We start from the raw sequence: 15,529 nt of genomic DNA, 5'->3' as shown, positions 1-15,529 counted from the left end.
GGCATGCAAAAACAGGTTCCCAGTCCCCACTGGGCCAAAGGTGCCTCACCCACCCAATACATCCAGTAGAGGACACGTAGCATTATCCAGCCACCAACCGTCACATCTCACTCAGATCCATTCATTCTGAAATGACCAAAGTCTTTTTCATCCCAGAAGAACTGATTCTTTCAAAAAAGAAAACAAATCTGATTCTCTTTCTGATTCAATTCATCAAAGCTTTCACTGTGATAGTATTTGTTCTGTCCAAAAGAATCACGGAAGAATCACCTCTGCTAGACCTTTGGGTGACGCTCTGAAAGGTCTTGACTGATGTCATTTGGGAGAGGCTAGGGATACCTTGAATTAATCACATGCATGTATTTCTACAAAGGACGAGGTATGGGTAAAGTTCTTTGCTGGTATATGTTAGTTAATGAGTACTGTAGTTTGGTTTGGGCGTTGAATGGGCATGTTCTAGGCTATGGCACATTCATAGATAATCTAAAGGTAATCCACTGCACTTTCTGTTCTCATTTCCATCACGACTGTTAGCAGTTTATCAGCGTTCTGTCTGATTCTATCAACCGATTTATAGAGTTTGTCTTGCTTTATCGATTTTCCTAATAGTTTTGGTAGATAAGATATAGAATGTTAAGTAGACTGATGCTACTGTATGCTGCTAAAATTGCAACTATATTAAGAAATTGATTTGGTAAATATAATTTCCTGAGTTTATTGGGATTACAAGTGACCATTTCTTATTATGGGACATTGAAGCACATTAGTTAGACTTCAATATTTGTCTGTACAAAGCTGTTAATGCTATAATGAAAATGAAGTACTATACACACAGGAGCTGAAAACCACTGTAGTTGTATTTGGGGCCGGCGTCTGTCCTCAATTAACAACCAATCACTTTCCCCATTGATGAACTCTACATGCTGGGCTGGCTACTCCGGCCCTGCAGTCCAGTTAACTGGCTCCTCCGAGGCTGACTTTATTTTTGTAAATGACTGGTGTGTAAATGTACATCTCTGTTTGATCTCTGTAGCCACCGTTTCGTTTGTCCGTTCTTTTCATTTCTCTCGTATACGGGTCGTGTGTGATGTCGTCTTCTGATCCTGACAGTTGCCACTTTTGTTTTCCTGTCCCCCTCTCTTCAGATGTGTCACAAGGAGAACCTTCTAGCAAACTTAGTTTCTTTGTTACCTGTGCTTCTGTTCTCAACCTCTTATTTTGTATGTTGTCCCATCTGTTGCATGGGGAGAGGATGGCATTGATGAACTGCATGTAGTAGGCTATGTCTATCAAGAACTGTTGGTATGTACCGCTAATTTTACATACATATATGCAACGAGTTTGTCTGCACTGTACAGTTTGTGTTTGTTGTATACACATATACAACATATTGAATAAAATATTTATATAAAGGTGTACTGTAATGTCAGTAACATACTTAATGCAATATAGTGTGCAGTATATTATTGCACCTGTCATTTTGATGGGACAAATAAAACAGAGGGGTTGGCTAGTACTTAAAGCATGAAAAAGGCCAAAGTAGAATTTACATTAAATTTTCTTTGTGACTTCTTATCGGTCCTCTTTTCAAGTGGTGATTGAGCTCTTGTGTCAATGCAGCTCTCATCCCCTGATACCACCTTTCGAAGTGACATGGACATCCAGCATGCCACAACTGAACTATGTATGTCCTCTCTTTGTTTCTACCACTTACAATTTAACCTTATCACTAGTATGAGTTGAGTAAGAAATGTCCTTCGTGTACCTTACAGTACAGTATGGATTTCATGGCAGATTGTTATGGATTGGTTGTTTTCTAAAGGTGGAGAAGAATAGGCACTATTAAAATGATTTATTTTCAAAAATATATATATACCATTGCAAGTATGCCCATTGGAGTTATGTCATGTTATAACAAATTTGTAACCATGTATGATTAAGGTCTTCGCATTGTTTTCCATGCAAAATGTTGTGTCATGCGGCACATTTAATGTTTTATTATTAAAAACAAATAAAAACCTCAAACAATACCTCTGACTTGAGTGCAGGGTGAACATTGAGTCCAATCTGTGAAAAAGCACTTTGTACCAATTATTAACAGACATACCCCCGCAAAATCCCACATGTTCCAAAAAAATCACCTTAATAATAAAACATTCTCTTCTCTTCTCAACATCTGAATTGTTTATGTACCTGCATCCTATTATGTGTAGCTCTCTGGAATATGTAAGCATTCCTATATAAACAATTTTCATACATATAGTTGTATTGGAAACATATAAAAGGTTACATTGTAATGTGTTCTAAACAGAAAAAAAAATGCTTTTTGCTTCCATGGTTGTTTCTTTCTCGCATACAAAACACAGTTTTAATAAAGATAATTTGTAACCAGTACAATGAATGAATGAATGCTGTTATACAAGTGATATGCAGAAATCGGAATGAAGTATTACATCCACGTTTGGTTTTGGCTTCTCTTTTCTCCCTCCCCCCACGGTCGCCAGGCTGCGGTGTTTTCGCAGCCCGGTCGGGACCGCGGGTGGAGCTCCTGGTGGGCCCGGGCAGCCAGGCCTCGGTCTGTGCGTCGGTGTCCCGCTCCCTTCAGTACTCCGTCCCCACCCAGATCTCGCAAGCGTTCCCCGTCCAGCCGTCCCAGCATTCGCAGTTGCCGCAGCTGCACAGTCCGTTCCCTGTGACAAGATGTGAGAAGGAAAGCTGTGAATTGAAAGAGCTGTGCCATTGTGCCTGACCTTTAACAAGGTTCCTCTTTTCACACCCCGCTTCCCTGGGTGCAGCTCTGTGATGGGGAACGGAGACTGGCTGCACTGCTGAGCGCCGTTTTTAGTTTCACAGTGCTGTGTCCCACTCAGCAGCAGGCAAACTCTGGGATAACTAAGAGCGAAAAACGATAAAGTTATCCACCACAGAGAGCTGCCATCATTACAACTCTCCTCTCAGATATCCAAAAGTATAAATGTGTTTGTGTCTGTAGTCTGGCCTCCTCCTCGTCTTCCTTTTATTGAACGGCGGTGATAACATCCTACTCTGGGCGTTAACCCGGCACCTCCGAGCGCTCCGCATGTCAAATGCTGAGCTGTCAGAGGGAAACGCCGGGGTTAGGAGGTGGACGCCTGCTGTCTACCTGTCACACAGCAGAAGAGACATATCTACTGCAGCGCTTCACCCAGGGGGAGGAGGGAGGAGGAGAGGAGGATAGGTAGATGAGGAAAAAGAAGGATGAAGGTGAGGTGGGAAAAGGAAGAGACCTGCCTCTCAATAAGCCCAATCATGGACAGGAGGCTGACAACTATAGCTCACTATTTACACCCACTGCACTGGCATACTATAGAAACAGGTTCTCTACCACTAGAGTGGGAGAGCAAGGCTGTTTTCACACGATACTCCCCTGTGTGTACGCGGCAGCAGTTGGAGCTTTAGCAGATTAATGGTAAGACGATGATGAAGAGACAATGTTCCGTTTCAATGGGAATTCACTCAAACTGACTAGCAATCTTGTAATTGTAATCCTAAATCATAAACCTTTTAAGTGATTTTAATAATTGTGACGGCGTACGGAAAAGGAAAACATAAAACATAAAACATTTAGAGGGATTTTTTGCAATTTGATGAACATGCCCCCCGACAAACACAATTAGATGAGTTTCATGGTGACTGAGGGTTTTAATTTGTTTGACAGACTTTTACCTTTGGTGCAGACAGGCAAACGGGCCTCTTTGTCTCCTAGCTGAAACGGTTGCTGAAATTATCATCTTTGGTGCATGAAATTAACCAGCAAGCATTCCTAATACATTGAATTTTCCACATCACTCATCAATTGTATGTGTAATGAGAATCTACAGCTTTGAAGAATCCATGAAATTTCGGGATGCAGAGTAATTTATTGGCAAACTTGGCAGACAAATTTTTGCATCATTAAAATTAGGGATGCACCGATCCGACTTTTTCAGTCCAGATACCGATACCGATAACTGGGCTTTGGGTATCGGCCGATACCGAGTACCGATCCGATACCAGTGTTTAATTAATAAACTGTAGGCTACGCCTCACTGTGTGGAAGAGACTGGGATCATTCTTTTATGTGTAAGGCAACATCAGGCTTGACTTTAACATTGCTTTCCTAACTTTGTAAAACAAAATGTAACAAATAAATACATAGATATAAATGTACTCAATTGTTATTTATTATTAAAATAATAAATAATCGTGCTCCAGCAACTTGGTAAAACATCTTCAAAATTAACAGGAATTACAATTCAAGTGTAAACCTTTTAAATGCAGCAACAAATTGGTCAGGAATTAAAATTCCAGTATAAAACAATACAACTGCATCAAATGAGAACAAAATGTAAACATTAAATCACAATTAAGTCACATACTAGTTGAACAAACAAACTTGATAAATTAAATCACAATTCACACAAGTAGTATAAACAAGTAACTTGGTAAAAACAAAACATTCAAAATATGCAGAATAAGCCTAAATTACTGAAATAACTCTGGCTTAACTGGTAATCTTGCTTTATGAAACAGCCCTCAGAAAAAAAATCAAGGTATGTTAGTCTGACTGTGTGTCGGCCGAATGGAGCAGCAGTACCTGACGAACACGGAAAACACTTTAAATCGTGTTGTGGCAGGAAACAACGTTGACCTACAGCCGAGTCCCCGTAAACCTTGGATTTATGAATGGAGTCTGGCTGGACGCGCCGATTGTATAATTGGTGGAAAACTACTTTACCTCGCAGGTTAAATGGCAACCTACTCGGCCGCGCGGTGACCCGGGAGAGTTTAAACATATAACCGAGACAAAGTATTCATGCAGGTGTGTTTTTAACTACCGAGCATCAGCACCGACCCCCGGTCAGCTCACCCCGACCCCGGCTCTGTTATGAGGGTTGGGCGCCAGGTTAGCTTGTTCCGATCTAGCTATTTGAGTCAGTATCGGACCGATATCCGATATCGGTATCGGATTGGTGCATCCCTAATTAAAATTAAAAAGGTTGAGTGCATCACTGCTACCTTGGGAAGGGGGGGGGGGGGGGGGGGGGGGGGGGGCAGCGACTTTGTTTTTATTTGCATGTTCAACCCCCTAGAATTGCCTCTTCAAGAAAAAAAAGGAAAACACCATTTCAATAATCCTCATGCATATGGTAATTATGACATATGCCCTAATCAGTAATATGGTAATCAGGAACATTTACCAGACATCGTCATACATTTTCTTTGTTTCCTCTCGTTTGAATCGTTTTTAGGGAATGTTTGTCTGCCATCTTGAACAACTGACGCTCATCTGAGTGACACTAAGGCTGACATTTGGAGTCATGGAGTCAATAAGAGAAGCACTTCTAAACAGCTGTCCAAATCTTGACAGGCCCTGGGGCAAAAATAATTATAAACATGTACTGAGATTTCCATTATCAGTGGGGAGAAGACAGCTCCTGTGGATTAGGAGCTGTACAGAAGAAAGTATCTGTGTGTGTGTGTGTGTGTGTGTGTGTGTGTGTCTGTCTCCTCTCTCCATTTTGCCTCTCCTCTCTGTTCTCTGACACACAGCCAAAGCCATTAATGGTAGTGGGATTGTTAAAAAACCTACAGTAACAACAATATGTGAGTGTGAACATGTGTGTGTGTGTGTGTGTGTGTGTTTCACCTGTGCAGACGAGGCCGTCATGTTGGTCACACTCCCGGTCATCACACTCGCAGTACTCTCCAGACACCCACCAGTCCTGGGGAGAACAGATACATCGGCCGCAGTGACAAGAACCTGTCAAGAAAGCACACACACACACACACACACACACACACACACACAATTCATTTTTGGATTAACATCTCTATTTTTTCAGCCGAGTTAAGTAACATTTTAGTTGACAGTGCATATTTCTTTTTTTTTTTCCTTTTTACACCTTCACCTTGCTGGTTGTACTATTTTGTATTATTTCCTGTAAATACATTCTTTATTTCACAGAGAAGATTAATAGCGCTGGGCAGAGTGGATATGAGATTCTCCCTGGAGGTATATCCCTTTGCCACCAGAAAGCCAGTCTACACACACTCTTTAAACTTCCTCTCCTCCTCCCCTCGCCTTTACTCCCGTCAGCATTTGCTCCTCTCTCTCTCAAGGGCAGCAGCTGGATAATAATGTGTTAAGCAATCTGGTAGAAAGGCAGGCTGAAGAGAGAGAGAGAAACAAATCCAGCGGTGTCTGCTGCAAGCTCAGACCCAGAGGCCCAGCCACTGCCTGTTCAATCTCCTCCATTTCTATCAACATAGGATGGGTTACAGGAATCCACTCTGAGAGGCGGAGGCAAGCCCCCACTTGACTGCAGAGAGAGAGAGAAAGAGAGAAGGGAGTATATGGAAAGTGAGACAAATGAGGAAGAGGAGAGGCGAGGGGAGGAGCTCAGGGAGATGGTTCTTCTGCTTGTGTCTGAATGTAGCGGAGCATGGAGAATGAACATGCTCATCTTCATTTCCATACCCTGCTCCACTCTGCAGGCCTGGATCCTCTGCAGTTGGACCATTTCTATGGCTTCACTGCTACACTACAGACAAGGAATCCTATAGCTCTCCTTTACCACTTCATTATATGTAAAGAGGAGTAACTATGGAACTGATTATTCATTGATAGGTATCGATTGACAGGCAGCTCCCTGAGAAACAGTATGTATTGACTGAAACCAATGTGGCATATGATGAGTGTTTGTTTCTCTGCGTATGTGAGTATGTCTCTTCTTTCACGCTTAGCCCTCCTCTCTGTTCTCGGTCCTGACAAACAGCCAAAGCCATTAATGGTGGGGGGATTGGGACAAAACTTACACCGAGGTGTATGTGTGTGTGGTAGCCATACACTTGACTATTGATCGATAAGAAGCAATCCAAAAATTATTTGTCCTTAATCTTGTCATGCAAATAGTGATTTTATGCAATACGGGCTATGGAAACTTCTACTGAAGCAGCATAGGATGAAAAAGAAAATCCCAAGAGAATCAAAAAGGACAGGGCGAAAGGTAAGAAGTATAATTACGCATCGTTCACCTTTTCCACTGCACATGACGCTGTCGGAGGTCTCGCACAGCTCCTTGCTCTGGGCGTCGTTCATGTCACAGGTCCGAGGGAACTGGCACAGCTTCCCGAACCAGCCCTCCTCGCAGATACACCGTCCGCAGGAACAGTAACCGTGACCTGGAGGGGCAGAGGGGCGGAGGGGCGGAGGGGCGGATGGGGCAGAGGGGCCTTCGTTTAAAAGGAGAGCCAATACGTGGCACGACGACTTGGCACAAACAAACAAACAAAAATGATTCTCAGACAGGGCGAAAAGCCCCCAGAGATGCCATTGGAGACCAAAAAGATAGCGATAAAGTACAGAAACACAGAAAGTTGACAGAGCCAGACACTGAACCTTGACACTAATAGGCAGTACAAGGAGACAAGCCCACAGGAAGACAAGAGAGACACTCCAGGCTTATTGTATTTCCCCCGGGGACATGAAAGGAACTGTCACCGCTGGTCTTGTCCTCTCCTTAATAAACCTCCAGCACTTCAGAGGGAGACGAAAAACAAAGAAAGGCTATGGCAGACAAACACTGACACACACACACACACACACAAACAAAGGCAAACAGGGGCATTTAATTGGTTGAAAGAAGCGGTTGGGCTCTGGGATGGCTTAATAGCCGGCAGTATCACAGAAGCTTTATCACGCACACACACGGACACACACACACACACACACACACACTGCACTTAAAAGCTATTCTCTAGCAGCACCCTGCTTTGAGCCCATTTGTTTACACACACATACACTCGCACACACACACACACACACACACACTCACTCAGTCCCTGCTTCATCTCCAACAGGACCTCTTGGATCACTCATGCGGTGCTTACTTCAATTTAAATCATGTCATGTCGAGGCAGTTGCATCATTGATTGATTCCTTTATGTTCACATCTCGTTACGGAGCCCAGGTTGAGGAGATGATCACAAGGAGAGTGTGTTCCATCATTTTCATGTTAAAGATGGTAAATCTATATTGTGCTGCTGGAAATTATTGTTTGATGCTGATAACCAGTGGGGGAAATTGTTGCTTTTGCAATATATGAGCCTGGCGAGAAATATGCAACCCCAGTATTGGCTCTGTCCTGGATGAATGTTGTCTTGGAATTGATTTCTCAGCGCAAATGGGTGAGGAAGAAATCAAATCTTAGGTATCTTAAGGGAAACAGATTGTACAGAATATAGCTGAACATTGCCCATATAAACTGTGATGCAAATGGATCTTCCTACAGCCCACCTCATCTCCCTGCTTCTTCCTCTTCCTTTTCTCTCTCTCTCTCTCTTTCTCTCTCTCCAACTGCACCTTACTCTATCTCTTCCTCTCAGATTGCATCTTCTCTATCTCTCTCACTATCACTCCTTCTCTGTCTTCCCTCCCTCCCAGACGCTGTTGTGCTTGTTATTGTGTGGCGGAAGAGGTGGAGGGTGTTGTGGCGAGGGTGTTTTTGGGAGGGTGGTGGGTGTTGGTATACAGGGGAGCTAGCTAGCGTTTGTCACTCAGCTGGAGTGGAGTGGCAGCTATGGCAGGCCATGCATGGCTGCCTCAATCAGCCAGCCTGGGAGAGCAGTTAATTGCTTTGGAGGAGCGGCACCCTAGCCCCCTTTCAATTAGTCTGCACCTGCCTTCCACGGCGCACGCATTACACAGAAACACATGAGAGCTTGTGGAGCTGGACTGTGGCGGGGAGGCTGGAGAGGCGATGGTGAATCTGGAGCCGCTTTCACACAGCGGCGTTTCATCCAGCCAAGATCCAGACTGTATGCAGGGGGAGTTTGTCGGAGGTGAAGAGGTCACTGATGGAGAGGAAGGATGGAGTGGAGTGGAGGGCGTGAGGAAAAGAGGAAAGTGGTAAAGAGGCGGGTGAGGGTGAGGAGGGGGAAGGAGGGTGAGGGATGGGAGGGTCGAATGGAAGGATAGATTAGCAGCTTGTCTCCGCAGCCAGACGTCCCCTGCCCAGATTCCCTCTAGCCACATACCCAATAATTTCCATAGGCCTCCATAGAGCTCCATAGAGTATACAGACTAATCTGTGTCAGCCTGACAGTACGCCTGTGGAGCACTTCTGTGTGTGTGTGTGTGTGTGTGTGTGTGTGTGTGTTTGGTGCTCAGACAGGCAGACAGGTGCTTCCCTGCCTCATGAAGCATTGTCTCTGGACAGCCCAGCACACAATGAGCCCCAGTAATGCATTCACATAAATATTGCATCCCCCCTTAAAGGAGTAAGATGCCCTCAGATGCTGCAATGCACCACTGATAGAAAATGGGCACAGCTCACCAAAAACACATTAAAGAGCACCACTCAGGAGGAGGTGCTGTGCGTGTGTATGGCAGGGAGGTGAACGACAGAGAGAGAGAGAGAGGGAGTAAATGCGTGCTTGTGTGTGGCATTGTGAGAATAAAGAGAGAGCATGTGAGGGTTTGTGTGTGGGAGGAGATTGTCTCAGAGAGAGGGAATAGACTGAGCACGGAACAGAGTTCAAGTGCTGTACACAAAGAATCTCCCATGGTTCATACAGCTGTAGAGGAAAGGAATCACACTCCTCCTCACTGTTGGCAGTGTGCATGGGATAACCTGCACTCTGTTTACTCCTTGAGAGCCGGCAAATCATGCATGTCTCATGCTCATGTCCCACTTTTCCAGCACCTGGGAGTGGAGGAGAGACGGGAAACCAGACATCAGATCTGTCCATGCATATAGTACGACTCAACTAATAGTATCTAACGCAAATTGCCCGTTAGGCAAACATAGCAATATACGTCAATACTAAAGTAAACAACTGTTACAACTGGGTACAAGTGCTGAGCAAAATAAGGAAATGGTCTCTACAGGGGGCCAGGCTTCCTGCAAAAGCCCTTTGAGTGAGGATCATGTTTGGCTGAATGAAGAACACTCTGCTCTGTTTTTCCCCAGCAGACAGTGTTGGCTTTACTGTAGATGAATGTAACCCTTCTCCACTATTTTTGTTTTTCTTCAGCGGCACCAGAATCCCCAACCCAGCTGGCACTTGATTCCTCAATCTGACATCCTCTAATCTCTCTCTTTCTCTCTCTCTCTCTCTCTCTCCCTCTCTCTGTTTGTCTCGCTCTCTCTCTCTCTGACAGCAGCAGTAGCAACAGGAAATGTCAATTCCAATCTAGTCTCTAACGTTTTAGTGCTTTTCATCCATTACAGTGGCCGTGGCTAAACGGTCCAAATTAAGAGCACAAACTTCCCAAGAGCAGCGAGAGAAGCTTCAAAGGCTTGGAGCGATTTCTCTCCAATTCAATTCTGAGGTTCAGAAGGGTGTGCCTGTGGATATCAAAGAGAGCAGACGGGATCACATTTCATTGATCTTCGAAATCAGTGTCTGGTCCTGGCATAATTTCAAAGTGGGTGAATGTGTGTGTGTGTGTGTGTGTGTGTGTGTGTGCGACAATATGTATGAAGGACCTATGGGACCTGTGGGTGCAGTGTGTGATCTTGTGCAGTCCATCAGTACATGTGTTAACAGTTGCTCTAATCAGCCTCTAATGTGTGTGTTGTGAAGGACAGCATGAACACTAATGTTAAAATGTGGACTTGCCATCTGGCTAATGCCACGTCCTATTGATCCCCTCTGTTCCTCCTCCAGCAACCACACAAAGCCCTTCATGGACACAGCGATTGTGTGTGTGAGCGTGTGTGTGTGCTCTCACCTCCACAGATCTCTCCATTGATGTCCTCACACTGACGGTCGTCACACTCACAGTTCTTGCCGTGGACGCGGCTGTCCCCAGGCGGGTGGCAAGTACACTGTCCGCACTGGCACTGCCCTAAAAAAAAAACAGAGACGCTCACTCACATCTGATCCGTCTAGTGTTTTTTAGCAGATCTCCTCAGTGGAATATAGATTGAAAGTCTTATTTGACCTGAACTGTGTCGCATGGTCCTGGTTTTTTACCGTTTAATTTAGCCCCTCAATCAGGAGGGTCATTTGCATGCCGGGACGTGTGCGATGTGACTGATTTTGAACTAGAGTTAATCTGCCTGACAACATTCCCTCCAGACACATGAGGCGATCTCATATGTAAATCACTCACTTGGATACACACTTACAGGGGGTATATACACACACACACCTCAAGATGTTCCTATCCCACTTCAATCAGTGAGCCTCTAGTGAAGATGGCCACAGGGGAACATATTGAGTGAGCATGCTGGCTAATGGTGAAGCTCATTAGAAAGCCATCATCTATTCCAAACTGACGACCATATCATCGAAGGTGTGCAGCATACATACTCACTCATCCTTTTTACATGCTTTGTCACAGTTACAACTAATTATGGCCATATACTGTACTGTACACACAGATGTTTGGAGCGTGGGACATGCTTACAGAGAAAAGTATCTCAAACTCAAAATACATGTGCATTTCCTTCCAATCTTTACAAACCCGATCCAATCCATAAATTATATTCAGCTTCACAATACATGGACCCATATTCACCCCTCTCATACTTTCAGTTTACATGAAATGTCTTACCTGTCCAGTACTTTTAGTTTATATGAAATGTCTTACCTGTCTCATACTTTTAGTCCCTTGAAATGTCTCCAGTATGTGTTCACACAAAACATTTTTGAGAATTGAACAATCAATCCTTGCACTTTTCTGTCAGCACTCTCTATGTAAAACAACAAGCTGCAGCACTGTCTTGTGCTGCAGCTTGTTGTTTTACATAAAAATTGACTTTTTGTTAATGCTGCTGCTACCAACATTAGTATTTGCTATATGACATTATTAAAATTGTGCAGCACAATGCCTGATGCACAAAAGTCTAATTATATGTTAACTACAGCGTAAAAAACACAAACACTAAAATCTTTTATATAAATATATATATATATATATCTTCAGCATAACACAGTCTTTAGTGTACTGAGTTTATTTTGGGGCTTGTTTCACTTTTTAGTCATAGAGCAGTTTTTCCCACTAACTATAATGCTGCATTAGCAACAATATTTTTGAAGAGAATGTGAATGAGGCCTAAAGTGCAATCCAGTTCAATTTTGGATTATTAAGAGTTCTTTATATACCAGCCAAAAGAGAGCCAAATGATGATGCAGCAGAATATGAGGCAATAAAATGTCCATGAAATCTAAATTTGTCTTGTGAGGTCAACACTTTACCAAAATAAGGAGGAAAGCACACACACTTAGACGTCTTTTTATAAGTTCTTACTTACTGATGCTGTAGACAAAAGATGCCCAGAAGGCCTACAAACAGGTAAGCTGCCCTCTGTGAAAAATAATTGCACAAAGGGAATTACCCAGCTCGATGAAGACAGATGGTTGAAACACAGCGCTTCTGAGTGCTTCTCCCTTCTTCCTCCTATTTTTATTGAGCTGGGTATTTCCTTTTTGCGCACTCATTATTCACTTTGAGTGTTTTCCCTGTTTGTAGCCCTGCTGGGTACCTTTTGTCTTTAGCACCGGTAAATAACAACGCCTAAAACTTATCTATAACAACTCTGTGTGTGTGTCCCTTCATCTTTTGATGACTCACTGTGTGGAAATAGGAGCATCAAGGTCAGCATGAATAGTGTACAACATCAATTTACTACATGGCCACACAATTGACGGCATCAGCTCATGAATAGTCTATGCCACTTCACTGTCACTTCTTAGTGTAATGGCACCCTTTGGTACACACACACACACACACACACATGCACACACACACACACAGTGTCTAGCAACCTCTCTTCCTGCCTCACATTTGACACACCGCCGTCTGCTTTGGGGGCTCAGTTACCCTAGCAACCAATGATGTCATAACACCCCTGCCTTATCGATTATCTCTGTGGTCATCATAGCCGCCTGCGCCAGTGTGTGTGTGTGTGTGTGTGTGTGTGTGTTTTCCATTTGTCCTCCTGTCTAACCAGAGGTGAATAACACCTTAATGACAAGGTCACATCAGTGGACGCCTGAAACACATTGACTCTGTTTGTCCAAACAAGAAACATTAGGACCGAAGTGTGAAATCTAAACATACGTAAGCTCCCCAGGGCTTTTTTTCACACACACACTCTTTGCATAAACTGTCACCGATATCCGCTGTGGCGTTAACAACCACAAAGTGACCAAGTTTAAACCAGCGCCATGGGAGTGACTGGGAGAACCGTTTCCAATTCCAAAAGAGGTTTTTAAAGACACTTATCATTTAACAGCATGGATCTGCAGTTCCAGGACCAGTTTGGCAGCCTTGTTATCTCCAAAGCTTCGACTCCGTTTTCACCGCTGTGACAGCCAGCAATGGGTCCATCATCACACCAAACGTGATAAATCCGATCTAATGCCCCACCCCCCACCCCCCCACCTCATCCTGTGGTGTGAATGAATAGCTAAAGCGGGCTAAAGCATTCTATTAGCACCCAAAGGCCACAATCTTTCATGCAAAAAAAACAACATTGCACCTTATGGCTCTCACTGTCCTAAGACAGCTTGACAGGTCTTTGTTATTATCCTGTCTACCAAACTCTGGAAAGCCCAAGAACATCTGACTTGTTAAATGCCACACGCTGCTCTCTCTTTCTCTCTCTTTCACTCACATTCTTTCTTTCTACCTGTCTCATTCTTTTGAGTAGAAAAGAGACGGGAAGGAGGAAGTTGTAGATCTGTGAGGGATCACTTTTCAAGTGTTATTAAGTCTAAAAAAAGCTGCTTCTCAAATGAACCGGACAGTAGTTGGTCATTTACCACCATCTGTCAAGACGCGAGCAGCTGCAAGGTCAAAATGACTGGAAATCATAATAAAATGCCCAATGGTAGGAGCATGCCTCTACAGTGGTCAAAGTATTTAAAGAGGGCATAAAGAGCCTCCAAGCCCCAGGTATAATAATAATAATATTTTACAGACATGAATTGGCGCTACATCAGATTCACTACAGCCCCATCATGCTGCCTCTACAAAGCTGGTGTCTTATGTTCTCTTCCTTTCACAGCAATCGGTCGAACGCCGGCTGTCTGTTGCAGTGTACTGTCCCCTTCTATTCTTTTCACCTCTGCTGTGAAAAGATGAGTGGTGAGGTACAACATAGTGTTCTGTTGCAGCTTTCACAAGGCCTTAAATAACAAACAGGAGGATAAAGGCCAGGGAGCCGGAAGAGAAGAGAAGAGAAGAGAAGAGAAGAGAAGAGGAGAGAAGAGAAGAGAAGAGAAGAGAAGAGAAGAGAAGAGAAGAGAAGAGAAGAGAGAAGACAAATTTCAACTGTGTAAAACACATATTGCAACCCCAATCTAACGTGAAACATCAACCTTGAAATACAGTATAAATGTCTCCCAAACATGAAGCCAGCCAAACTATTCACAAACCAAAAAAAAAAAAAAAAAGACTGTATTCCATTCTGGATGAAAGATTTTTTTTCTTTACTATACTGTGTGGGATCACAATGATGTTTGAATTACACAAGCACTAAAATGCATCTGAGACGTAGAATGCTGTCAGCTGGCTGAATCCCACCCTCCTGCTCGCTGTTTACTGGAGTGTGTGATTAATCAGGATGTATTCAGCGCATTGGTGTTCATTTCAAATGGGAAACATATAGAGCGCACAATAATAGTAGGCTGATCCATCCATATAGATGCATGGGCAATCATTACTGCCGCCATCCATTGCTTCTGAGAGAATGTGGCTCATTTGCAGGGTAAATATTATCATTAACACATATTGTACCGAAGCCGTGGTGAAAGCTAGGAAAACTGCAACGCCACCATCTTCACTTTACATCCATAATCATTTTGGCACTTGACAACTGTTGTACTTTTGCTCTTATTAAGTATTGCAGTATGCAAATGTCAACGGTATGTGGCATTATCTATCAACAGGCAAGCGTGTACAGTTAAGAATATCTACTGTAGGCCAGACTTCAGAGGGCAGAGAAAGGAATCCCAAGAATCAGCAGAAAGATGATAAAAGCAGGTGTTTCCTTGAGGAAATACCACAGTACAAGGAATGCGCTATCTGCAAGATTCTGGCTTCTACCTCTCAGGAAGAAAAACTCAGAAGCTGCTGTTTCGAATTTCAAGGCCTTTCCGCTCAAGCTGCCGTCTGTACCAGCCGCATTCATCCATGCCTCAGTGATTTTCTACTTCTGTCTCCTTCACTTTCACTCTCGCTCTCTCTCTCTTACTCTCCCACCCTGCTCCCTGTCTCCCTTCATTGTGTTTCCCACAGACCTCTTGCTCTCTGTTCTTTTCCTTTCCCTCTGCTTCTCTCGCCATCGCTCCATGCCTTCTAATGAACTCTGTTTTACAGTCATTTGTTTCCAACCATTACGCTCTGCTTCCAGACACTAAAGCAAGAGAGAGAGAGTGTCCTCGCGGGAAACCAGTTAATAAAGTAAATAAAAACATATGTGAAATTCAAATATGCTGTTGCTTGCGCACGCACACACAAACACAAGCAAACACACACACATACACACACGCA

The 15,529-nt window shown here is 43.7% G+C and overlaps 1 protein-coding gene across 1 annotated transcript in view; it reads right to left on the bottom strand.

Moving 5' to 3' along the window:
• Positions 1 to 1,880: 1,880 nt before the first annotated feature.
• The window catches only part of itgbl1 (integrin, beta-like 1), a 34,149-nt gene continuing 20,500 nt past the window's right edge, over positions 1,881 to 15,529 (bottom strand). The window contains exons 8-11 of the mRNA XM_078286083.1: positions 10,757 to 10,873; positions 7,057 to 7,203; positions 5,669 to 5,782; positions 1,881 to 2,690 (exon numbers count right to left, since the gene is read on the bottom strand). Of these exons, the coding sequence (XP_078142209.1) occupies positions 2,602 to 2,690; positions 5,669 to 5,782; positions 7,057 to 7,203; positions 10,757 to 10,873 (467 nt within the window). The 3' untranslated portion in view covers positions 1,881 to 2,601. The remainder of the gene's footprint in view (positions 2,691 to 5,668; positions 5,783 to 7,056; positions 7,204 to 10,756; positions 10,874 to 15,529) is intronic.

Source organism: Centroberyx gerrardi, chromosome 10, assembly GCF_048128805.1.
Source record: "Centroberyx gerrardi isolate f3 chromosome 10, fCenGer3.hap1.cur.20231027, whole genome shotgun sequence".
Taxonomy (NCBI): domain Eukaryota; kingdom Metazoa; phylum Chordata; class Actinopteri; order Beryciformes; family Berycidae; genus Centroberyx; species Centroberyx gerrardi.
This window is presented reverse-complemented; position numbering and strand designations above follow the sequence as displayed.